This window comes from Solea senegalensis, linkage group LG10 (assembly GCF_019176455.1).
Source record: "Solea senegalensis isolate Sse05_10M linkage group LG10, IFAPA_SoseM_1, whole genome shotgun sequence".
In the NCBI taxonomy this organism is placed as follows: domain Eukaryota; kingdom Metazoa; phylum Chordata; class Actinopteri; order Pleuronectiformes; family Soleidae; genus Solea; species Solea senegalensis.
In genome coordinates this window covers 3422151-3449657 of record NC_058030.1, presented here as the reverse complement: position 1 = coordinate 3449657, position 27507 = coordinate 3422151, and the positions used below count along the sequence as shown (strand labels likewise).

Here is a 27507-nt window from a genome sequence, read left to right as displayed (position 1 = left end):
TTTTTTTTTTCCCAAGTTATTTGAATTTTATGATGCAAAGTATCTAGAACATGTTGCATGGTTTCCTTTGTCTAGTGTTCAGAATGTATTGAAATTACACTTTTAGTGTTACACTTTAAGGTGAGCAGTAGGGAATTTGTCCTGTAAATTGGTCAAAGCATTCTTAACTCACATTCCATTTACATGAAATTACAACTCTCTCCGCCCAAGTGTTAAATTTAGACCCAATCACACCCACTGCATAATTGGAATCTTTATTCGCAGTAATGAAAACACAAGTGCACAAAGAAAACCCACTGACAATCGGTGATCATCAGAGGGAAGTGTGAACACTAACAAAGAGAAATAAACCGTAGTAAACAAAACATGTCTCAAAGATAAGACATGATGTCACTCTCAGAATACATCAGCAAGTGTAAAAAAAAAAAAGAAAAAAGGAAAACAGTTAAGTGCTAAATGTAATATAAAGTTAATGAGACATGTTTTGAAGAAGATTGGACAGTTAGAACTCAAAGTCTGCGTCTGTCATGTCGATGGCCCAGGCAAACTTGTCCCTTTGGGTTTTATTGTATATTTTTTCTACAGGTACCTCCGTGTTCTTACACCTACAGCAAATGGAAAAAAAAAAAAAACACTGTCAAGTATACAATATGCACTGTAAAATAAAACATTAAACACAACAGTAACACTTCTTGTGTTTCACAAAATCTTGTCTTCTAACAACATACACAAAGAACTCAAAGAATTTGAATGACAAAAGTCAGGAATTTGTGTCCAATGAGCTGGAAACACATAAGTTTGTTTCTGATTATACTTTACATTCAATATGGATATCTATTTTGCGTCCTCAGGACGAATGAAACAGTTTTTCCTCATATGTAATGAGCTAGCACAGGAAAATTCGAAAATTTCCAATTTACCCGACTGTTTAAGTCATGGTGCTTAACAATACAGGCCACAGTTTAATATAGACTAAGTAGCTATAATTGTGACAAAGAGAATGAAGCCTCTTTCATCTCCACTCAACCTGAACCTGTGTGTCCTTGCACTATCCAAGTTTGGTAAGCCACTATACAGTTGTGGCACGGCTCGATGAGTCGTTTTTCTTTAGCTTTTCCATTCGTGATAGTAGCTGGTACTTTCTTAGTACCTTTTCTGGCACTGGCATTTGTTCCAAGCAAGCAGAGCTGACACTAATAGCGTATTTCCGCCGGCTCGACTCGCCTCGCCACAGCACGGTTTAGGTCGCATCTCCACTACATAAAAAGTACCTACCCAACGTGGGCGGAGTCACAACTGCATGGCTGCGTGAAACTGCGGTGACTTCATACACACACAAATGAGTGACAAGTGACTTGTGAAGCAGTTGTTTTCAGTGTAACTGAATCAAATAATTAGAAACAGTTAAAATTTGTTCAGTACTTCCTCCATGACCGGAGCACAGACTCTGACAGTCACTGGACTGAAACACAGCGGCAGTGTGTTTATTATTGAGATTTTAGACATTTTTCCGTTAATTGTTGGAGATTAACCCACATTTTTAGGATTGTTAAGTAGTTTTAACTGATCCACAGTTCGGCTTGATTTCTTTGTGGGATGGCACTCTGGCCAGTCAGTGGCCAGCAGTCTGATCAATCATCGCATAGAACCTACTCAGCACGTTTTTGGAAACTCGCAGGAGCACGTACTAAAAATAGTACCTGGTATAAGGTACTAGGCTAGTGGAAACGTTACTTAAACCGTGCCGTGGCAAGGCGAGTAGAGCCGGTGGATAGGACTGGAAGAGTCATGAGTGCGACGTCCGAGAATCAAACCGAACAATGCCAAACTCTCGATCAGTTAAAGACTTAAAAAATTTTGAAAACATGCGTTTATCGCCAACATACAGCGGGGGAATGTCTAAAATCTGGTGTATTTAGCGACTGCACTGCCAAATGCTGGCGATTGTGAACGCTTTTGTAAAGGGAGATTTCAAGGGGGGTGGGGAAGAGAGTTTTAATTGACAAAATAAAATGTGAATAAGTGCTATGCAAACATTCAGTGAATTAAAGTGGATGTTTAGAAATCATGTCACTAAAAATGTCCCTCGCTTCCATTTCGCAAAACACTCGAAAAATAGCAGACACGGAGGATGCACTGGACAAGAGAAGGTTTGATTGGACGAGCAAATCAAACCTTCCTTATTCCATTTTAACAAAATGCACTTTTTCTTTTACCGTACCTTTTAAAAAAATGTGGTTAAAACGAGGTGTTTGAATGAAAACCTTGCTGATGTCACTCACCAGGCCACGCTGATGCGTGGGTCCAAGTAGTTGAGCTTTGAGGTACCCAGTGCGATCTGTTTGTTCTCTTCTCTGTCAGTCGCCTGGACCTCCATCTTCAGCAGCTGCTCCTCACAACGCGTCACTGCCGCCTTCTTCCGCATCACCAGCCTGTCAGTAAACATTCACAAAGGCAGGAGTCACACACACACACACAGTCAACTCTGGCAGAAAGAAAACTCCAGAGTCTTTAAAACGGGAGTATTTTTCACAATCTGGGTGAGCTAAAAAGAAGCTTCATTCAGATGCTATTACCGATTCTTTTTATTATTAATGGATCGGTCATTGATTTTTTTGATTGGTAGTTTGTTGCTTATGTAAATAACTAGATGTAAAAAAGAAACAGCCAGAGGGTCAGAGAGTTGTGATGTGCACTGGCTGAAACAGACTCACAGCTTAGACATTGTATTAAAAGCATTTCTCAATACTTAATAATGTCTTGAGAGTGAATACTAACTTAAAACTTCTTCATCAGGACTGTAGTTTACGCAAAGACATGGAACATTAAAAACACAGTAGATTGTGTATTTCCCATAACTAAACTACCACTTATTACCCCCTGACACAGTAAAGTTTTTATTAAGATGTCTTTCTCTTAAGGGTGTATGTAAATTAAGATTTTATTCTACAAAGAAGTGCTTTTATTTTTAAGACTGTTGTAAATCACTTCAAAAGGGTTTTAATGTTTGTTTGTTTGTTTTTTGTCTGTGCAACACTCACGCCTGCAGCTTCGGGTCCGGGTTGCCTTTGGTCTTGGCCTCCGTCTTGGCCTGTTTCAGCTCCGTCTTAGCGAGGGCCAGCTTTTCCTTCCTGGCATCGATCTGTGTGGAGCAAAACAGAGTACAGCCATATTTCTAAAAGACGAGTTGCTGCCAGCTTTACGGTTTCACAAATTCATTCTCTTTACATTTTGCCCGGATCGTTCTTTTGTCACAGTGACACATAACAATTGAAAAATAATTGAATAAAAAAACAAAAAGAATCCTGCTAATGCATTGAGACAAATGTTACCAACCACTGTGTCCAATAAAATAAGTCAGAGTGGTCTTACCTTGACCTGCAGATTGGCCATTGACTGATCAAAGGTCTTTGGTGGCGCCCGCTGGTGGTTACAGAGAATAGCAACTGCTCTGTTCGCCCTGTTGTAGGACAACAGCTTCTCTGCCTCATTGTCGGACTCTTTAGCAAGAGACAGCACAAAAAATGTGTTTAAGCAGAAGGCTTCCACAGAGAACATACATCTGAGCAGAACGATGGAAAACCACATCCAACCTCTGCATCACAAACCTCAGCCCTGAAAAAACACACAGTAAAAGACCATATTTGCAGACTTTACATAGGCTTACATTAACCTAACCATGACCACCCCCACTGACCCTAACGCTCAGGTTTTGTCCACCCCCCCCTTTTTTATTTTTTTAAAGATTTCAATGATTTTTGAGTGACTATTATTGTTACACCTTGTGTTAGGGCAGGGCAGTAATTAAATTACAATATATACGATTGAATGTACATCTAAATTAAAAGATGTACATTCTATGTAAAAACATAATTGATATAAATATTTGTTTTTCATAAGGAATTCTAAAATTTTAAATGAAACTGACATTTTCACATGATTATCAATATCAATTTCAACACATAAATATTTATATGTGTCCCTACCGCCCCCTAACTTATACTTTTACTTTATACTATTTTACCTGATTTTCATGTTATTTTTCTTGTATTAATGTATAGGTGGATACTTTATTCATAAATATATCATTTCCTGACACACACACACAATTACAGGTTACTACTGTCATTTCATCTATGCAGATCTCCGACAGACAGACAGACAGATCTCCCACAGACCGATCTCCAACAGATTTCCGACAGACAAACACAGACAGACAGACAGACAGAGAGAGACAGACACGCACACACACACGCACGCCAAGTCAGACTAGGCTCTCAGTGGCAATCCAGAAATGACAAGTGAGTGTGACACTTCAATCTCTGAATGAGGAACTGTGGCAGAGGAAGACTATTGGACCCTGATAAGACTGAAGCAGAGACACACCACACTGGCTACAGTGATAACAAACTCCTGCCACGGCTGGAAAAAGCTGACTGACGTCAGGGTATCTTCAATCACAGAAGATGATTTTTCTTTTTTTTAGAAGAAGAAAAAGTCAAAAAATATGGCAGTGTAATTTATCAGGGAGGACTTTCTATGAAACAAAGATAAATAAAGGGCTACAGCAATTAGCTGGGAATTCCTGTTCAGCAGCTAAATATGAACCGGTGATTTATAAGCCTCAGTGTGTCACTGATTCATCCACTGTATGTAAATTTAAACTGCTTTACAGTAAAGTGAAAGTGTAGATTACTGTTGGTGAGCTCGGTGAGCTGCTGCTGCAGCGTGATGGAGGCGTTGTACGTCCTGAAGACCTTTGCCGACAGACCCGGCATCAGAGAACTCAGATGCTTGTTCAGAATTGATGTCTGCAATGAAACAGAAACGGGAAGAGAAAACACATGTTCACTGGCGTTCACAGCACAAGCAACCGATCAAGGCAGCAAATTTCAACACATGTTGTCCACCACTAGGTGGCACTGTGGCCTTGGACAATGGTGGCAGTTGAAAGCATCCGCTGCACTGCATGCCCTTAAAACTAAAAAGACATGATATACCATCACAGCCTTCATTATCATCATCCATTAGAGTGGGAAGATTAAAAAAGATCACAGACCTATTTGACCCCTGACATTTCTATGTTTTATAACAAGTCAGAGCTGCCATACCAGATAGTTTTGGCAGTTATTAGCTTCTGTCAAATGTGTGCGGCTTAAGCCGAACACCAAAGAAATGACAGAGGAGTTGAAAGTGGTAAGGGCGCACACACACACACGGTGGTGAGCAAATACTGCTCACATCCAGAAACACGTGTGGATCCAAGAAGCAGATTTCGGCATACACACGTCATGCAGAAGAAGAAATAATTTGAATGGTGATTACAATAATGATGTGGCTGGTTTTTAATCAGTGCGAGGTCACGATGCGTTCGTCTGGGGCCACAGATTGTTTGAATCGGCGAGTCGTGTGAAGTCGTGTGAGGGTGGGCTGCAGGAAGCCATTAGAAGCGGGACGGGGGCGGGTTTTCATGTACGTACGTTGGCGTGCACACGTGTTGGCGAGCGCGTAAGTGCGCACACACCTTGTCTTTCGTGTTGTGCCCTTGCTAATGAGCAACCCAACTCTGAAATCCTAATGAGGACGTGAATGCAAGTCAGAGGGGCAGGTGCGATACCTCTCACACACCAACTCCCTGAGTGTGTGTGTGTGCACAAATGTTTGTGTGTGTGTGTGTTAACCATGTCACCTCCTAAGGCTTTATTTCAGTGTCTCATTATTGCACACAGCTACAAACTGTACCATTAACAAACCTACCACAGCTACCAGTCATTTCATGAGGGCAAGACGTGCCAAAGTAAAGCAGCTCATGCTGGAGTTAGTGATTTAATTATTTGACTAAGACGTGTTTATTTAAATCCCTCTGAGGTTTCTCATAAACCTGTCAGTGTAGAGTGTGTAAACTGTCTGAGGATCTAAGGACTTGGAGTCAGGAGATGAGGCTTCCAGGCGAGTCTGCCTAACGCATTGTGCATTTTCAGCTCAGAACAGACAGCCTCTGTGTGTTCGCGAGTGTAATCACTGCTGCTGAACGTTTTGCATGATTATGCTGTGATTTATTCACGCCTGCAGTGCAAAACTTGTTTGTCGTTTGGTCTTTGTGAACACAAAACGACGCAACATGATTTGTATGGTGCCACCACCTGAAAATGGGCTCTGTCAAGCAAAACTATCAGACCTCAGGGAGTCAGGGAGCATTTGTTTTTATACACCTACAGCACCAGAAGGAGTGTTTCTCTATTTATTCACAACATAGAGAAAAAAGTGCATAAAGTCTTGGCTAAATAGTGACTTTCTCCACTATTATACCGCTGTAAATTCTCTCTTTGTATCGATTATCGTATTGCATGAGGAAAGGCGACAATTTTTTGTGTTTAAAGGACATTTGCTCATATTTAAATGATACATACACCTCCTTTAATTCCTCTTCATCTAAAACTGAGAGAAGGAGCACACCAACATCAACTCTGTCTTTCACTACAATCTGCATCATCCCTGTTTAGCTTGGCCAAAACCACTGTTGAGCAAAATCCAAGTAAATCTTGAATTGATTACATTTCCTTCTTGTCACCAAACCCCACCCCATTTAATGGCAATTAGAGACCCATCACGTTTTTTTTACTTGTGATTAAAGGTGTCAGTATGCTTAATTTAAGTGCTCGTCGTTTAAGCAATTTGCATCCGAAATGCTGTCATCTCACACCTCTCTGATGTCAGCGCTGGATCTGAAAATGTGATAATTTGATAACTCATGTGGTTGATGAGACCAGCGACACAACCCATCCACTTCACCCAGTGATTGGGATGGTGTGTGTGTGTGTGTGTGTTCACACAGCAAAGTGAGACACTATGACGGGTTTGAGGGGCAAGAGCCCCGAGTGCTACCACGGTTTGTATATCATGAAACGTAGCAGTGATTCTGATATGATTATTACTATTATTAAACACAGTATCATGAGTCATGATCTGAAATGCAATTTTTCTTTTGCAGACTAAATGCATCACCGCTTTCCAAAATCAAATAATTGGTTTGAGTGTTTGGGCGACATTGTCATTTGGAAATGATCAATTAATCCACAAATGAATCCATAATGAAATTAAACATTAAATGTGATGTTTGAAATGCACTGTGAAGAGAGAAAAGACTCAAACCAAGCCGTCGACTCAGACTATTTAAAATGCAACACTGCATTAAAAGACAATGGCAGATCATATTAATTTTTTAACGAGCATCAGTGTTAAATTCCACACTGTGCTCAGCTCTAAACGGCACCAAATACACTGTAACCACCTCGGTTATCTCTTCGTCTTTACTGCTTTCCTCTGTGGTCTGTATTTTTTATGCCACTGATCTAATGGTGTCAATCAACAGCTGTTTATATTCAATGAGACATGTGAGAAACAGTTCATTTAATAGGCTTAGGAGTCACTTCCCTTCCTTCTCTCATGTTTTCTTTTACCTTTTCTTTTTTTCTCCCTTCAGTCTCACTCTGAAATGCCAGATCCCACCACTCATTCTCCATTATTCTCCATATTTCCACATCTTTCGACTCTATCGCAGAACTCGTCTGGTTGTCACTCCTGGCCATTTGCAGTCTCCCTCCCACCCTCCGTCTTTCCACCACCCACCATTTCCCCATGATTGTCCACCTTCTCCCTCCTAGCGTCCCCTCACCTGGACCAGCTGTCATTTTCATACCACTACGTCTACTCTTCCACACACACACACCCCTCCGCTCACTCTCTGTGGCCTGGCCTTTCCGGATGTCAATCAGGCCTGCCCACAGCAGCCATTACCATTCCACCTCCAACACACCCTGACATTTCCTGACACACCGGAGGGCAGAGAGCAGAGGCATCGCTCCACTCCTTCCTTCAATTGCGCCTTCTCTTCATCTCACCCTCTCACTTCTGTCCTGTCGCTACTCTTCACTTTCCTCCATGTCAGTATTTATAAACTGTCTCTCAGGCCCTTCCTTCCTCCGTCCCTTGTTTCCATCAATACGTCTTTTCTCCCTCCGTTTCTTTGAACCCCTCTGTTCAGACGTGACCATTAATCTGCTGCATATGTCCCTACCTTCGACCCTCTCTCGAAGGTAGGATGGAGTGCTTCGCGAGACAATGACAAAACTAAAATGGAGGTCACAAACTCCTGTAGCCTGGTTTCCACAAAAACAAACCTGCACACTGATCCGGCACATACTATATTTATTTACTCATTTATTTATTTATGTAAAGAGACAAAAAAAGTGCAGTGGCTGTTGTTCTATAATGAAAAACAGTCTAAGCGGAAGCCCCAAGTCTCCTGAACACAATATTCTGCATTCTGTGCGGCCCCGTTGCCTTCAGGTACAGGAAGAGGTTGAAAGAACTGCAGACTTTCTTTGTGTGTGGAAACTCATCTGCACTGCATGTTCACTCTCAATTTTCACTCGAGCTGTTTCATTTTTATCTGCCAGAGTCCATCCCTCCTCTCTTTTGATACTCCTTTACTGCTTTCAGTCTCCTTGCCGGCAATATTCTTCTCCTTCTACTACTCGCCTCCCCTTCCCTTACTTTATGCCTTTCATCTCTCCACACCAATGGTTCATCCTCATGCAATCTATACCTATAATTTAGCACCTGCTCATCCCATACCATAGCCTTATGTCCACAGAAAACGCATATTTTGCTTTTAGTCGTCACCTTGACATATGACACAGTTCACTTTCTTGCACCTTCTACACAAACCCAAACAAAATTTAAAAAAAAAATCACCTTGGCTTACCTTTTTAACAGTTATCATAGATTTTGTTTTAATCCAAAATCTTCAGCATAAGGTGGAACATTTTTGGTTCAACACACGCCGTGTCTAGAGATCATGTTAAATACTTAAAAAGGCAGTTACTCACATTGAGACGGTCGAAGAGCTCATCCCCAGGATCTTTGTTTTGCATAAACATTTTAAGATTCTTAAAAACCTGAAAACATACAGACAGATGTAATCAAATGACTTTTTCAGTTAACCATAAAAATAAACTTTTATTTGTCTCAAGCCAACCTGAGGGTACAGACGTCATTAAAAATATTGGAAACCAAGTTCTAACAAAGTTACAGGTGAACTTATCATCAATACATTTAACAGTAAAGGCAAAATGTAGCAGCAACACTTAACTAACTTACAATTCAAATATAAAATATAATTAACGGTAACATTACCATGTGCAGACGCATAATTCAAATTACACATAATTAATGAAGTGTGAATGTGTGTTTTGGGAGCGCGGCGCAAAACTGGCACAATTACACCTGGCATTTCCAGCAACTCTGTGGGTTCCACAGATCCACCGCTCACCAGATAAACTAGTTAAATATTCAAGACACCAATTAATAGCAACAGATGTGTCACTTATAAATACAAGATGTATTTCACAGACTGGTTTGTGTGGTACTTTGCTCCCCGCTTGGCAAATAAACTTATGAAAAGATAAAGTGCGAGTGCTTTGGATAAAAATAATCAACATGTGTCACAAACGCCACAGGAGCAGAGACACCACACGTGATCCTGCCCCATTGGTTGGAGTGTGCTTGTTGTTTGTTGCGAGTAGAAATAATAATTCAGGGTATAAAAACATAAACGTAAATTCAGCAGCACAATATGTCTCTGCAGCTGCAGGTGTCCACACTCGGGGACCATTTGATGAAGTTGTGTAGTTTCAAGTAATAACAGATTCACAGAAATAATGAGAAATGAAGAGTAAGGAACATATGGATGTATGGCTTATTATTACATGCCAAATGCTGTATATAAACCCAAGTATCGGATTTTCCTCCTTCCATCTTTGTTCACTTATGCCAACCAAATGACATTTAGCAGCAATCTTCACTGATTCCCTGGGAATTTATGATGCTAAAATATGCAAGTGGCTAATTAATACTAACTAATGTGTTGCTTTCGAAAAGCATGCATTAGAATAATTGTGTGTTCTGCCAAGAAACAAAACACCTCAGGTGTCAGGTGCTAACGTGTCTATGCAACCAAAGATAGCATGAGCTGACACGCCAGAGGGGCTGGAAAATTTATATTGGTGCCCGACCGCGCTCACACAAACGCACTCCTGTAGGTCACTTTGGAGGACATTACATACATACTTCCATGTAACCAAGTCCGAACATAACTGTCGCAACTTAAAAAAATATTCCTCATTTGCACAACAATGCCCACACACGACGGAAAATTGTCAGCCAGCTTAAAGGGTAAAAAAAAAAAATCCTCTAGTATCAGAAAGAACTGATGGTGAAGTAGAAGCTTGACCAGTTTATTTTTTACCCTGCAATAACCAGCTCCAGGTTATCTCACTAAGGAATCAGGATGTACTGAGCAGCCTCCAATCCGGATATGATCTTTTTGCTGTTGAGTATCTGAATCTGATAACACAGCTTATAATGTGCTTTATTTATTTTTATTTTTTTTCAATAAAACCTCCTTTACAAAAGGCAGCCCACTCACACGACACCCACCTGAAACAGGTCTCACACAAGCAGCGTGGCTGCTGTCATCAGTTCTGTGTGGATCTGCTTGTTGTGGGGCTACAGGTGCAGAGAGAGAGGGCGGGGCTGCGGAGGTGTCGCCAGGTTCTAAACCAGCAAAAGTACCACTTCTCTGCATGTCTGTTGAACGGGTGGTTTGATACTGCCGTTTACACACTTATTTTCAGCCACAAGTGTGTATGGATGTGTGTGTTTACTTGTATTTGTGATTGCTTTAGGTCCATTTGCTGGCATAAACCCTGACCTTGATTATCAGGACCAACAGTCCTTAAGGAGACCAAAAGCTGGCTAAGATTTGAATAGTGGCAAGTTTTAGGTTCAGCATTAACGGATTGGCAACGCAGTGTGCTAAGAAGAAGAGGAAGAATAGCTGTGCAAACCTGTGTGAGTGTCTTTAGCACAGCACTCGGGACAGAAAGGACAGGGACAAACGGGCCAGATCAAAACTAGGCATCATATTAAAATATGACCAGATATATCAAAGGCAGGTAATATGAAATAAATATCACTGGGATAAAAGATCGGGATGACCGTTGTTGATCTTCAATCAGTTTAAAATGTCAAGAATGGCTCTGATCAGATACTTGACATGGGGATTACAGACATTCCTACTTAGGCTGGAAACTTCCCTCAATGACAGCGTTTCAAATGGAAGCCGCTAAGCAGGTCTAGCACAAATTAAAACACCACAATAATTCAATCTACAACTTAGGCCCAAGGACACTTCTCAGTTCTTTGTTCAGACTCTAAATGTCAGTTTGCACACAAGTGACCTTCTCTCCAGAGACTTGTGCCAAAACCCAAAGGGCAACATCTAGATTATTATAATAAAATCTGTTGGTTTTTGCGATGGTGTATTTCGCTGACGTCGTCTCCGGTGGAGAATTGATTTAGCTTGTATGAACAAAACAAAGTTTTCACATCCAACCACACATCTTTAGTCCTTTACCTGCTTAATGACGGGGACCTTGTTGTAGTAGCGAATGGAGTCTTTACCCAGGAAGTCGAACTCCACCACATTATCCTTTCCATCCAGTTGCTCATGCAGGGTGATGTGCTCAACGCGTAGCGAGCAACAGCCCACTGTGTCTGCCGACTCTCCCTCCTCCTTCTCATTACCAGCTCTCAGCGCCAGCTTAGTTGGATGAGAAGAAGCAAAAGAAGATAAAATACGCAACAAATCCACACATAGACATGGAGCACTTTCACCATCATCATCATCATCATCCCTCGCAGTCACGGAACAAACACGTGCCAATCAGACGACTGTTAAATCTATAAACAAACACCCACATTAAGTAGAATTAAAAGGACCGCACAAGAAGGTTAGAGCTAAATCAGAATTGAGATGGTCATTGACGTGAGCCAAAAGCAATTACACACTCAATCTATCAATTCTCTCAATGTAGAGTGAGATTAGCTTTCAGTCACAGGAAGAAAACGGCTACATATAATCAATTCCCTTCTCGTAACAGATCTTCCACCTAGCCATGAGAGAAAACAAAATAGGCAATTGAGAGATGCATATTGATTTTTCCAGAATGTGTCAGAGGGCTGCGACTGAAAAAAAAAATTTTCATATTCGATTTATCTGTTGATAAAATATCAGAAAATGTTGATCGGTGTTTCCCACACATTTAAAAATGATGTCTACCTTTGTCTACTAACTAAAATGAATCAGTTTTAATGATTTCTTTGGCTGACTCCTCATTGTTCATCTTTACTTCACAATCACAATCAGACCTTGTCGATGAAATAGAGCGCCACGGCTCTCTGGCGTGTTTTCATCAGCTTAGACTTAAGGTCCTGAAGGTACTGGTAGCGGATGTTGTCCACAAGTGTCTTCAGTTTCCGAGCGACCTCGTATTTCTCCCAGTCCTTTTCTCCCTGCATTGACAGGTTGAGAGGAGGAGGAGGAAGCAAGAGTGAGCAGGGAAAGAGAAGTGAGAGAGATGAGATATAAACCTGAGACAAAGACCTGAAGAGACAAAACAACAGCATGCGAGTCATTTTCCTTGAAAAGTGTCAAATCAAATCGGTTTTTTTTCAATACTGTAATCATGATGTGAGCGCTGCCTGTTCTGCATCACACAAAGGAAAATGGAAAATAAAAGCAAGAGAACTGAAATGAGAAAATTCTCTTGCTGCTTTTTTACAGATTGATACAGACACAATTGAACTCACAATCAGCAAACACATATTGTCTGGTGCATATTGTCATGGAGACTAAGTGGAATAACTTAACCTTTACAAGTGAAAGACGGAAAAACCGAAGAGGAGGAGAGAGAAAAGGGAATGCAAGAAAAGACCAAGAAGAAGGCGGTGGCGGACAAGACTAATTTAGCACTTTTAGCTCGCAGAGGTGGCCATTTTCTCTCAAACAACACCATTATGGAATTGTACATTGAAAGTTGGTATATACAAGGAATACTAGTACTACAGCACCATTTGACTGATGGTGCATTCAGGTGCTCGGGATTTATCATCTAAAAAAACTTTAGCAAATAAGTGACTAATGTGCCTGCATCCACTTGAGTGTAGGACCATTTCTCCCGTGTGGAGCAGACTAATCGGCTACCTTGAGTTTTGAGTTGGCACTGAGCATGATGTATTTAATGGCGCCCTGGATGTTCTCAGTCCAGCTGGCCAGCCACGTCACGCTGTTATCGTGTCGAACCTCTTTCCACCGGTGACCAGCAGGTGGCACTGGGATACAGGACTCTCTGTCAGGGTGAGGAAAAAAAAGAAAAAAGAAAACCAGCTGTGGCAAACAAGCTTTAACTAGAAATGGATTTTACAAGTGTAATTTCCATCTGTGTGAGGGAATAAAAAAAAAAAAGCCAGATACATTCACTCAGCACACCAGGATGGCAATTTACTTTTTTAGAAGATAGAAGTGATTTCTGTGTAAATTCAATTTTTAAACACTTTGCCTTTTTACCCTCAAAGTCAGTCAATTTTTTCCCCCCCACACACACACACACACACTCCCATTCTCACCTGCTGCAGTTAATGATGACGTCCTCTGGCTGAATCCTTTTCTTCAGCATGCCCTGTTTAGGGTGCTCGCCTCGACCCCTGAACAGCCCCGGAGGCTCAATCTTAAAATTGCCAATGCGCTCCTTGTGGCGGTCCAGCATACAGTAGCCATACTCGTCCGTTATCTTCTGATTGGCTTCTTTTATAACCTTCAGATATTAAGTAAAGAAACGGGGAAACCAGTTCTTCAAAACTTAAATAATCTCCTGCAAACAGGCGGGGTATGAAAGCAACACCACACAGATTTATGGAGAGGAAAAATAGTCCTACCAGCTTTTCCTCCTTGGTCATGTTTTTCCTGGCCTCCACCTTGGCTTTGTGCATGGCATGCATCTCGGTGAAGTCACATTTGTCAAGATCCTGGATCAGTAACCTCTCCTCGTTCGTCATTTCCTAAATGAGTGCAAAATGAAGTGTGGTTTCATCCAGTACCAGACTATGCTCTCGACTAATCAATTCACTGTTTGGTCCATTATATTTCAGACAATGTTGAAAAAGGTTGATCTGTATTTCCCATATCGGGAAGTGATGACATTCTCAAATGTCTGGTTTTGTCCATAAACCAAAATTAGTCAAATTCAATGATTTACATATTGCAAAGAAAAAAAACTAGAGAGCAGCCCTAATTGAAATCATCATAAATTCCTTCAGAAAGTATTGATAGTGATTGCCATTTAGTTGGATCCATTTAACTGGTGAAAACAGAAAGTATGCACAATAATGACGAACCAGGTCACTTCAGGAAGAAAGGTCACCACATGACGGTAAACTACTAAATTTACCGAGAGCCATTAACACAGTGTGCAGAACCTTTGTCTGTACAAATAACTCTTCATAACAATAATGCATCATAAAAGCAAAATAAGACAAGGACGATTAGAAGAGATCAGTGACCTTTCATTTAACTGCTCGTCTTTATGGAGGCAGAGCAGACCAAAAAGATGTTGTTCTGAAAGGCTAGAGAAAAGACCATTTCCTCCGGAGAAAGCCACGACCAAGGGAGCTACACAAAGTGTTGATGTTGCAGTTACAACAAAGACGCCAGCAATAGAGGTAAAAAAAAAAGAAGATAAAAGTTACTGCACAGTAGGTCAAACCCATGAAGAGGTCACAAACAGGGCAGCAATACAAAGCGACACAGTGGTGACTTTGTGATTCAAGGCAGAATTTTCCTGACGACATGTGAGCCTTTAATGTCTTCATGCTGCTGTCACACCCACACACACACAAACAGGCACTGTGACAGGAACTCGGGACCAACTTGGTCAGATAAATCCCATTGTGGGTGCATATTTTTTAAGGTCACACTGACAGAAAAAGCTTTTATTGAGCGGGGGCAACTCGATCAAGGGGACAGCCCTAATTAGGGCTGCAACAATTATTCCAAGCTTTCTGATTTTTCAGCTTCTTAAATGTGAATGTTTTCCGGTTTCTTCACTGAATATAACAAAGAAATCGTTAAAAATGAATCATTTCAGGTTTGTGGACCAAACAACACATTTGAGGACAACTTTATTCACAATGTCCTGACATTTATGAGCCAAACAAATAATCGACAGATTAATAGTTTATGAAAATAATCCTTAGTTACAGCCCTAATAACTTTTAACAGACATAAAAACAAAGAAGACGTCAATGGGGAAGCTACTACAAACAAAACAGCACTGAACCTGAACATATCCATTCAAGATTGACCAGAAATTAATCTCATTTCTAAAGATTTTTTGATGAGAAGCACTCATCAAGTCAACAGACACAAATGCACACACACAGACAGACACTCCTCTGCAGAAACACTCTGACAGCGTGGACACGCAGTCAGTCTGCGTGTCTAAGCATGACTGACACCCGACAGTGGGCGGGCACTGCGGGGCAGTGGAGCGAGGAGAGTTTTTTTCCGCCTATAATAAAACACTTTAATTGGATTTGTTCATATGCAGGGGGAGCTACTTGTATGGATTAGCATATCAATGCCTTCACACAAATCGTATTTTCAAGTGCATTGAGCACTAAGCAGCGCAAAATTAATTCTGCATGATATGCCTTGGGGCTTGGCACTTGTGTTTTCTCTATGCAGAGGACACACCGACACCCTGTCTCTCATACACACACACACACACACACACACATATTACAACACAAAGCTGTAACTACAGACAACTAATACTATAATTGGATGTTATCAGGGAAATGTTTCTGCATCTGACATTTGCAAGTACTGACAATGTTGAGGACTTATTAGAGAAAGAGGAAAGCAAACAGTAAATGCAGTATTGTTTCCCGTGTATTCTCTAAATACACGATGAACTGAAATTAGAGGTCGAATGATTCAGGTTTGTTGTTTTTTTTGGGTTGATGCACAGAGCATGGGCGATTTTTTTGGCCCACTTATTTAGCGACTTTTGTTTTTTTTCCTGATAAACTGTAACGGTTTTAAAACAACAAATAAAAATATTTTGTCTGCACTGCCCTGCCCTGCAGTATAAAATATATAGTATTTTCCATAAAAATAATGCATAAACTAGGGCTGCAAGTTAACTAACTAATCATTTTCATAAATCAATGAATCTGTCGATTAGTCTCAATTAAACGAGTAATTGTTTGGTCCATAACATTTAAAAAAAAAAGGTTGAAAAATATTGATCAGTTGTTTTTCAAACCCGGAAATGATGATGTTCTCAAAAGTTTTCAAGATGTATTTGTTATATGGAGCAAAGAAACCAGAAAATTCACATTCACAGGATAATCAGAAAACTTAAAATCGAATAATCAATTATCAAAATAACTGACGATTAATTTAATCGATTAATTGAGTAATAGTTTACGCCCTAGTATAAACTAAACTTGTTAAAGTTTTAGTGACTTAGGTCACTGTTTCTGGGAACAAAAAATACATAATTTGTAATAATTGGCCAATTAATAAATCATAATCTGCAAATGTCAATCACTAAAAATGGCAAATATCAACCCAATTAATCAGTCTAGCACTAACAAAAATTGTGTTTAAACTTCCCATAACAACCTAAGTGTTATTCCCTGCTGCTGAGGGTCCACATTTAGAAACAAAATCTGAAATCTGAAAAATGTTATGTTTATGTAAGAGCTTTACCTTCCTCCAGTCGATAAAGAAGTTCTCCCGGAAGACCTTTTTGGTGGTGTACTCATGGTCCAACATCTGGGCAAAGAACAGGGCCACCTCCTCAGTTGCCAGGCTCAGCTTCACCTTCTCACCTATATTAACAAAAACAGACATACATCACGGCAAGTATTTTTAATTTCAGGATTATAAATTATGACAAATGAGGGGGAGAAAGAAAATGGCACCAGTCTCAAAAGTTTAGTTTGATGAGACTCGAGCATGCGATAACACACACTTCAGCTCTGCGAGAGCCATGTCAGCCTAATCTATATATTTATAGAGGCAGGTTTTCGAGACAAGGACAAAGATCTACATTCTGCCCTGCTGCCGAGAGCGAGCTACAAAAAAAGCACAAGCACGCACAGGAATTAGCAGATCAAACCAACTTCCCATAGGACACTGTTGTGACTAGACTGCTAAACATAGCCAAAACAATTACAGTCATCAATCAGTGTTTGACCCAGTACACCTTTGGTGTCCTAAAGATCCTGCTGTGCGTGTCTTGTGTGTGTGAACAACTAAGTTTGGGCTGAGTAATATTTACTTTAAAGAATTTTTTTTTTTCCTCTTTCTGTCCATCCTCGTTTTCCGTAGAACTTGTGCTTAGAGAATTCCAGCTTTTTTTTATTATTATTTGTCAGGAGGATTCAGCAAGTTTATTTTTCTTCTTTAATTTTCCGTCACATCCCTAATGTCCATTTCTTGTGCTTTATTATGATTTGCGGGTTTCACTTAATTTACATGTCCCCATAGTTGTAAGCAAAGCAGCCAAGTGGAGAATAACCTGGCAAACTATGGGAAGAGATCGCAAGTAGCATAATCTTTCCCACAGGCAAAGCAAGGCTGTGGGCAATGTCAGCAGAGTGGAAACACTTTAAGTCACGATATAAAAGATCGAAAGAGCCAGCACGATGAACAGCTTTAAAAAAAATTGCCACTAAATATTAAGTATTATTCATCCAAGTGTATCTGTTCCTGTATGTTTGCTCACCTAAAAATGTGGTGTTCCATTACAAACTAGGCTACTCTTCTAAGTTGTTTAAAACTATTTTGCTGTAAAGGAATTATCATACTAGTACTCAGTTGAAAGAAATGTAATGCATATTAAAATAAATAAAACGCACCTAAAAAATAGCATGCAACATGTAAAAATCACATTAAAGATTTTTTAAAGCTTATATTTTAGATGACCCCTTGTAGAAATCCCATTAAAGCATCTTAAAGAGCGTGTTATGTCGTTCCAAAAGTACTCGTCAGTTCATGCGTGTGTGTGTGAACGGCTTACTAAAGGGAATGTCAGCTAGGGATGTCCCGATACAATGTTTTCACTTCCGATGCGATACCGATATTACAGTTTTAAGTGTTGGCCAATAACAATCCGATATCAGCACGAATCATACGTACTTTAATTACTTATTTTGTAGTGTGGAATGTTAGACTAGGCTTGATCAAGTGATATTACTTAAACAGACAACAATAGTCAGCAACAGTAGGTATGAGGACAAACTGACCCATTTATTATTAACCAATGGGTTACATAAATTTTAACTTACAACATAAGAATAGTTGATTTTTTCGCCATGTTAATTTCATATAGTCTATGGTTAATTTCATCAGGAGGGGTGTTTTCAAAGCACCCGTGTTTCACAGATAACAGCATGTCTTCAGAGAACACCCCCCTTGTTTTCACTATTTTGGATTAGCCCAACCCACACAGGGTGAGTGACTCCTCCCGCAGGTAAAGCCGGAGCCCGGCCCCGCAGACGTACTTAGCTCTGTGTGTGGAGCTTCAGGACACATTAAAACACAGAAAGCTCTTGGCATGGCTGGTTTTTGGGGTATAATCAACAAATGGAGGCTGTTGAAAGTTGACAGGTGGCGCTGGTTTATGGAATGTTTTAGCAGCTCGCCTCAGGATGAGCTAGCGTGGTGCTAACGGCTAGCGCTCGCTCGCTGTGCGGCTTCGTAGCCTCTGATTTCGGAGATTAAAGAAAAATGTTTAACCTCTGAAATATCAGTAGCACACACGGTGTTGTTGTGATCATGTGAGCTCTACATGCATCCAACACGCAGAGCCCACGTGATCACAAGATATCGATCAGATATCAATATCGGATCGGGACATCCCCAAGTACAGAAAACAAACTGAACCCAATTCAACAATAAAAAAAAATTTAAATCTCCACATACTCATCACTGTACTCAAGAAAGGCCCATAGATTCCCTTTTACCATTTTTGTCCCGCACAAATTCATCTTCCATGGAGCCTACATTACCCATATTTCATAGTCCAACTCTGCACCCTCATTGTGTTGTTAACTTAAATCAGACACAAATGACGCTGATCTCAGTGACATCATTTAAGGAAATTGTGTACTTTCTTCACAACTCCCCTACAGACCTTATTTTCCACAAATAACACAAGATAAACGACAAATCAACCTCTCTCTCTTTCTCATACACTCAAAAATCCATGTTCAACTGACCGTTGTAGTAAAAGTTTACGTTGTCGGGTAGTGGCAGGTACTCGGGTGGAAAGTAGGGCCCTTTGTGTTCCAGGAACTTCCATTTCACCCCATCGTCATACTTTTCTTCCTCCCACCTGACGGAAAACAGCAGGATTGAAAAAAATTTGAATCAATCTTAAAAGTGAAACAAGCTACTTTAGAGGAAGTGAAGAGATTACAGCCTGTCCTCACATCTGGACTCTGGCTGAAATGGAATTAAGGCGAAGGAATGCATGTCAATGAGTGTCCACACAAAGAAGAAAACATTGCTTTCCAATACCATCTCCAGCGACTCTGCTCCTCCTCTTCCTTCTTTTTGATCTTCAGCAGTTTTGCCTCCTCCTTCGTCTTCCTCGGTTTTTTTGAGACCAGGTGATCTCCTTCCTCCTCCTTCACCACCTGTGCCAAGAAGAATGTTAGGTACTGATGTTACCACCATGAGATTGAGACAAATTACCCCTGATTCACCTTCTCCGTTTTCGTCTTTGGCTTCTTTTTCGAAGTGTCTCCCTCACGTTTGTCTTGCTTAGGTTTCTTCTTAGGGCTGAAGGTGCACAGAGTCAGAAATAATACTAATATCTCACCCAATACGGGAAACATGAATATATTAAACATAAATATAATTTACATGTATTAGGATGGCAAAACAACTTTGTTATACATACGTGGTTGTAGCAATGGAAAGTGACACATCATCCGTGGGCTCGTCTTTAATTCTTTTCCTTTTCAACCCTTTCTTCTTCACAGTGAAGTCCTCATCATCTGACTCCTGTTTCACCAGATTGCTAAGCACAAAAACAACATGCAAGTGTCCACAATATGACGTTTAATCAATGATCCCATTGTAGCAGTGGCAGCTAATGGTCTTTTTCTTTTTTTTCCAAAAGCTGAAGTCAGTCTGATTTGTTGTCTCACTCAGTGAACTCACGCTGGATGAGGCATTTGTTCAATTAACTGTGCCCCTTAAATCTAGTGTAAAAAGGAAGGTTTCGTTTGTGTTTTTTAATTCAATTCCATTTTTTATACCTTTGTTATTTCACCCCACTCCTAACAAGCTAATGACAAGAAAGAACCTTTTACTGTGGCCGACCTCAGAACTGGCTCCAGAGTTGTGACAAAATTAACCTGTCAAACAGCATAAAGGGGAAAAAAAAAAATCCATAATCACATGATGACTCACTGACCACAAGAGATCACACATAATGATGGTAATTACGGAAACAGTAATGATAATGCCATAATTAAAGCAATTAGAAACGAAAAATAAATTACACAACTGTGAGCTTGAATTTCCCTGCCGAGTGAGGAATCGGTGGGTAGGGAAACGGCCAGTGTCACCGCTGCTAATAAATAAAATGAATTATATTACGTTTAGTAAAGGGAAACTGAGGGAAATGTAAAGTACTGTCGGACTTAATTGTAAAATTGGTTCGCCGGATCCCACAGTGTGAGAAACAGACGTCTCTCAACTTGTGGTTGGCCGACATTAAGGTTTCAGGGTCATGATATTGTAGCACGCTGGCTCACTGTCGCACCTGAAAAGAACAGGGACATTACCCATTTCACACAATTTCCGATTGTTTAAGCTTCTTAAATGTGAGTGTTTTCTTCATTTGTTTGCTCTGGATAACAAAGAAATCACTAAAAGTTATTCATTTTGGTTTGTGGACAAAACAAGACATTTGAGAACATCATCATTTCCACGTCTGACAAACACCGATCAACATTTTTTAAGGTTTTCTGATATTTTATGGACCAAACAATAATTGACAGATTAATCGATTATGAAAATAATCAATAGTTGCAGCTCTAATGAGGATCAAGTGGTGGAAAATGGATGGATGATATAAAGACAAAAGGTTATAAAGTGTTTATTTTGACAGACATTATGACTGAAATAGATGCAATTTTTGAAAGCAGACAAATGATTATTGTTGGTATGCTATGAGACATCACAAAGATTAATCTATTTAAGTATTTAAGCTTTCCATGAGTTGGTTATTTCACTATAAATATAAAATATACACTGAAATATTTGAAGTGCCTTATTTCTTTTAGTTAAAGCTAACAGAGACCCTGAACAGCTCACAAGTACATGATTATCGTACCCTGCACAAAAGTCCTTTCATAAGTGTTAAATGGACTACACTCAACCACAAAATTTCTTAAAACTTGATAATATAAAAGCTTAGCGCCCATGATTTTATTGAAAACTGAATTGACTAAAGCATAGGGTCTGTAGAAGAAAAAAAATAAACTGCCTGCATACTGCATACCGGCAGCAAGAACTTACCTTTGTTGAAATTTCTATTTGTTAGCTCCCATCACAGATGAATGGGCTTTAAATGTGAAGTGAAAACTTCACAGAAACTCAACAGCCTGCCTGCAGGTGTCACAGTGATTCACAATCGCATTAATTCCTACGGTAATTACCTACATGCCAATGTGCTTTAACCTTTGCAGTAGGCAAACGACTTGACTTTTTGAATGCATATACAATAAAATGAATGCAGAGGAGAAACCACTGTCCGACGTCCATGTTTACCTTTCAACGCCAAGTATGTGCCTTGAGTGCAAAGACTGTTCAGTTCAAGAGAAAAGGAGAAAAAAAACATGTGTAGAAATGGTCATGATTTTTGGTACAGGCCGACTGCACCACTGAGCAAAATCCATAAAAAGCTATACAGAGGAGTGTGGGTCACTGCGTCCATTGACATTTACAGTCTGTGGTTCTAATAGCCTTATGTTTCTTCCTTAACTTTCCTCCCTCTCTATGAAACCCACTCAACTAGCACACTTACCACCAGAGTGAAAAATCATGAAGGCAATTTGGCAAAGCAGTTTTTCGACACGATCTCTCATATGAAATGTCACTCGTCATTTCGGGCTGAGCTAAATCTGCATGAGCTGCAATGATACTTTAACAACTCCACTTTGTGAGACACATTTCTGCACAGCACAAACACCCTGTTGAGCATCCAACGACTCAAACGGTGCATTCTCATTTATAACTTTCCTGAAAGGCCACATATAATTTGTCTTCAGGGCAGAGTAAAATTAATTTTCTGTGAAAAAGGCTGAAAATGAGGTATGAAATGGTAACGGCTGGTGTCCAGAGCACATGAAATTCAAAAACACAAGGATTTATTTCATCACCCCAGGAGGGAAGAGGAAATAAGTCTGATAATTTGATAGTAGCTTGTCTGCTTATTATTTTGGTGGTCTTTTATAAGATACACTGTATTAGCATGAAGAATCGATCCCTACCTGGCACTGTCGGTAGAATTCGGGGTCTCTGGCTTAGATTTTTTGACCTGTGGGAAGGACATGCAATACATTTGAGTACACCATAAATGCACTGTAAACACGTTCACACAGCTGGTCTATAACACTTTGTAACACAAATGAATGCATGCAGGGAGTCTACAAATAACATCTTCTAGGACTCCAATAATATCACAATACAACAATTCTGTGACAATCATTATATTGCAAGACAATCATACAGCGACACATCACGATATCTGTCTCACTGAAGAAAACAAAACGTCAGTGAAAAGTTAAAAGTGCAGGATTTCTCTATTTATTCACAACATAGAGAATAGAACAAAGTGGATAAAGTCCATGCATTGAACTTGGATGGAGCATCACTTAACGTAGCTTTGACTATTGTATTGCACGAGGAAGGACGACGATATCCATCACCAAATCTATATTTTGACCCAGCCCTATCAGTGACTGTATTTCACAGGATTTACTGTTTTATACCACTCCATTATCTTCCCCAAGTGCTGCTCACACAAATCAGGCAATGTTACGGTACCACCATGGAAATGTTTCACTATTTTCTGAAATTTTATAGACAAACGCATTGAAGTTAATTAACTTAAACAAAAGAAAAAAAATCAATCACTGGTAGATTAGTTCTTAATTTGAAAAGCATTATCTGCAGCCCTAAACAAAGCACCACGATGTGAAGAGGGAGGAGGCGGTACAAAGTTTATTAAACAAACTCATCTTATCAGACAAAATGTGTAACCACTTCAACCGTGTAATCAAAACACAGCCCTAAAATAATGACTTACAACCTGGATATTGGCATGCATGTAAATATTTTCAGCCAGTGTTGTGGAAATCAAAAAGCATGTGGGTAACCTAGTGGGACAGAAGCTGTATGAGCTGGGGTCAGTGGGTAAAAGGGGAGGCATTCTTAGCCTTCCAGAGAGGGCAAGTTACAGATACTCTCACCTACGTCAGAAACCCTCCCTTTGGCGAAGACGACACTGAATTTCCATTGAGTTAAATATAACCTCATGTCAAAGCTGTAGCCACATCTAACTTTTTAAATACATAAAGAGAAATAAATGCAGTTTACCTTCTTAGACTTTCCATTGTCAGTTTTCTCAGTAGATTTTGTGGGCTTTGTGCTGCTCATCAGGACATCAAGATGGAACAGGGATAAAAGTGAAAGAGGAGAGTCGTTTTTAGTGATGCAGTATTTAACACAAGAGGGGTTAGGGAAATTGGCATAACTGAGAGAAGAAACCAATTTTCCCCGTTACTGTGACTTGAATGAAAGGGCCCCTAGGAGACAGACTGAGCTGTACTCTTCAAGTGCAGATTTTAACTGTGAGCAGGTTCTCTGCCTGCTTAGTATATTCTAGTCAGATAAGGTTGTAAAATGCCACCAATCAGGCAAGCAGCATCCCTGAGGATCTCCCAACAGCTTTGAACATGTTTCTTTTCAATATGACCTTTGCAGCCTTCAGGACGTGTGGCATCATTAAATCAAGACTTGCAATACTCCCCAACTTCTTCTCCTGTTTCAGAAATCAAAATTTCAAACATCTGACTACAGCAATATGACAGACAAGGTATGAGGCACTTTCATGCTAAGGAAAATTAATTGAAAATGAGTGTGGCCGCCAAGGATGATGAGTTGATCCTTAATCAGTAATTCAGTCGGCGTGCCAAGAAATAACAGGGCTAGTTGTCACAGAAAGCAGCCTGCTCTGCTGCCAGTCGCGCTTACAGGTGTCTATTCATCTCTGTGCTCTCATCAATTACACAAGCCAGTGACAGATCACTCTGCATTCATTTGTCTCCTCACATATGCCTGGCAATAAAGGCATCAGATATCAAGGTAAATTAATTTATTCATATGAAGATGGAGTACCCACTGTACTCAGTGTAATGAAAGCACTTGATGCCACGGGGCTGCGAGACAGCTCTCACCTAGCGTAGCATTCTCTCAGTAACCCTTTACTGCAACTGACCTTTAACTAGCACACAGATGCCAATAAGACACAAAATCCTGATGAGGGGGACAGACGATTTTATAGAATTTTGTATTTAATCAGATGGAGGGGAAAAACACTATTGACCAAACATCAGACACAAATTTACATTATCTGGTTTAGGACTGCAATGATTATTCAACGAATCGATTATTAATTGATTACTAAATTAATTGTCAACTATTTTGCTAATCGATTGTTCGGTTTCAGAGGGGTGTTTTTTTGATTTTTCATCTTCTTAAATGTGAATACCTTCTGGTTTCTTTGCTCCATGTTGCAAAGAAATCATAAAAACAGAATCATTTTGATTTGTGGACAAAACAAGGACATTTGACAACATCTGATGAACATTTTCAGACATTTCATGGACAGGACAGGTACTCCATTAATCAAGTAAATGATCAACAAATTAATCGATTTGCCTCTAAGTCTCTATAACATAAAAAGAAAATCTCTGTGGACAAAAGCAGCTTTGAGGGTGAACATATGCTGCATGTCAATGTGGTCAGCCAGGACTCGTGCATATATTATTAGAGCTGCTCAAGCTGGTAACTGGCTAAATGCTGTTGATAAAATAATGATTGATTGCTAGCCTAAATGTGCCTGTCACAACAAATGGATGGATGGATTTCACTAATTTGAACACTTCATCCCTAACCTTAAACCTAACCAGTTAAACGTAATGAGGTTCAACCACATTATGAGAAGGCTTTGGCTGCCATAAGGACTACTGGTCCCGACACGTGCGGTATTTATACTAGACAAAATGTCCCAGCGAGTACACACACCTGCTCTTGGCTGTATCTCCACCGGCACCGGCGCTTTCAGGGCCACTTAGCTTCTTCAGTTTCGTTGGTTTATGCTTAGCCTTCCTGTCGCCTTTAGAGTCATTCTCTCGTCCCATCTCTCAGATGGACCTTCACAGAACACAGTGTATTTCAAACGGTCAGTAACAAACACGTTTAAAGTAACAAAAAAACGGTCCACAAATGCTAAAAGCGTTAGCGTCAGGTTGTACCGGCAGATTACAAACGTTAGCTAGTTTGCTAAAAGTGTCACATTCCGCTTTGATGTATCTAGAAAAGGAAATACGCATGGACTTTAACACTTCTAAGATTATCGATCGAATAGCTCACCACGTTATATGTCAGCAAATGTTGGTTAGTTTTTCGAGTAAAAAAACCAACAACCCTTTTAGGCGTCGGTGATGGACGAGGCGGGTTCTTGTGCGATTTCTTTTGCTAGCGTTGACCTGAACCGGCGTCGTTTCAACGCGAACTGTGATTGGCTGAGGAAGTTCAGGTTGTCAGGTTGGGCGCTCGATTCTGTGACCTGTCTTGTTTTGTGTTGTGTTCGAGTGTCGCGGGAATTTTTAGTTTTGGTGCACTGTTTATCTGCTTACACCTAGGACAACTTGAAAGGAACACTCTTGAGTCATAAGTTATGGTTTGGATGGAGGCCAGATGAGGTCATATAAAAATATGTGGGTGGCCAGCTGCTTCTTGCGTCAGGTAAAAAATAAGGAAATCACATTGTCAATACAAATGTTACAATTCTATTTTCAGTGACACCTTAAGAAACCACAGTTTATTGGGATATCAATAACATACCTAAGCCTTTCCTGCACTTTAAAAGGTGACAAACATTGCTACAAAACTATTTTATAGATATTTGTAGTGCCTTTTTTTCTCCCTTTCTGATATTTTTACAAAGAAATCTAGTGTATTTGAATCTCATGAGCCCACCTTTTACTGAGGATAGACTTGGGTGCATCAGCCCTACCTTCATGGGCAAGAAGATAAATAGCCCCATAATAATAAGCAATTGCTCAAAGTTTTTGCCAACATCAATTACATAAAGCAAAGAAAGAAATGTGTTTATTCAAAAGATTTTCAAAATATCATTGTATCTAGTACAGTTGTGTAAAAAATATGGAGGTTTCCAGGTATTGATTAATTTGTCAGTCTAGCAGAGCAAATCTTGCTTGATGGTTTTACTGTGGATGGAGAATTCCATTGACACTTTGACTTGCTGGAAAGGTGTTTTATGCAGAAGCATTAAAGCATATTTAGTATATGTATCCAGGGAGCTCCACTAACTGTTGAAAGATCCCTCACCAGAGCCTGCTGTATCCCCAAAGGTAGGAATAAGACATAAAGGCTAATAAAATTCCATGTAGTTCCAGTGAACATTTCGCAATAGCTTTGCGAAAACATTGAGCTAATGTACATCCACATAACTTGAAGCTCCACCAGTAGGGTATCAGGTGCAGTTCAGCTTATATAAACATGGAGTAGCCAAAAAACACATCACTTGTCCCTTGTACAATTCTTTATCTACAAAAGAGAAAGGGATATTTAGCGTAGGCATAATAAGCCAGAGGGAGTGCAAGTTACAGACTCGACGGCTTTCACGAAGTGTCTAAAATATGATGATCATCTTTGTTTAGTCCATAACCACTCCAGAAATTATGAAAAAGTATCTTGATTGGAAGGAACTTTGAAAATGAAATTCAGTAGAATTGCTGGAGGATGCAGGTAGTGATTTCACAGACCTCTCGCACTCTACCATTTAAAGTAATCTCAATAAAATAAAGTTTAATAAAAAAAATATGTCCTGATGTTTTGAGTGCATAATAACACGGATGAAAATATATTATGTTACCGTGACATTAAAAAGACAATTCCAACTCCAGCATGTTTTTCCAATCTTTCTTCACTTCACATTTGAATAATTCTTCAAAATATTCTTATAAAACACATGAATAACTAAATAAAAAAAATAAAAACAAAGATATTACACAGTATACTAGGTGTTCGCAAATTCGTCCACAAAAGCAGCTATAATAACAGGGTTTTTCATGAATGGATAAACAATACAATGGGGGTGCAATCAATTTATTGATCATTAATTAATTGCTAGATTCATCACATTTGATTAAAATGTTGAAAATTGATTTATAAATTTGAGGGTGTAAAACAGCTCTCCTTTGATG

At 39.8% G+C, this 27507-nt stretch overlaps 1 protein-coding gene across 1 annotated transcript; it reads right to left on the bottom strand.

Annotated features, from left to right (window-relative positions):
- Positions 1-11: 11 nt before the first annotated feature.
- On the bottom strand, positions 12-25879 carry zgc:173742 (DNA topoisomerase I, mitochondrial). Its single transcript, XM_044035837.1, has 20 exons — positions 25649-25879; positions 25301-25429; positions 23591-23642; positions 22483-22529; positions 19881-20000; positions 19684-19759; positions 19496-19614; positions 19195-19310; positions 16679-16800; positions 13840-13962; positions 13531-13718; positions 13109-13253; positions 12274-12417; positions 11480-11665; positions 8892-8960; positions 4697-4811; positions 3373-3500; positions 3042-3142; positions 2283-2432; positions 12-605 (listed from the first exon to the last, which is right to left on the bottom strand). Exons 2-20 carry the CDS (start codon positions 25414-25416, stop codon positions 503-505), a joined length of 2220 nt encoding a protein of 739 aa, XP_043891772.1. The 5' UTR covers positions 25417-25429; positions 25649-25879; the 3' UTR covers positions 12-502.
- Positions 25880-27507: the final 1628 nt, after the last annotated feature.

What these genes read in the sequence shown, in the direction of transcription:
- zgc:173742 (XM_044035837.1), bottom strand. Translation starts at nt 25,416, where the DNA reads ATGGGACGAGAGAATGACTCTAAAGGCGACAGGAAGGCTAAGCATAAA. An exon ending in CGTAAACTTTTACTACAACG is followed by an intron (nt 16,801 to 19,194) that starts GTCAGTTGAACA and finishes TTGTTAATATAG; the next exon opens with GTGAGAAGGTGAAGCTGAGC. An exon ending in CGCTCTATTTCATCGACAAG is followed by an intron (nt 11,666 to 12,273) that starts GTCTGATTGTGA and finishes CATCCAACTAAG; the next exon opens with CTGGCGCTGAGAGCTGGTAA.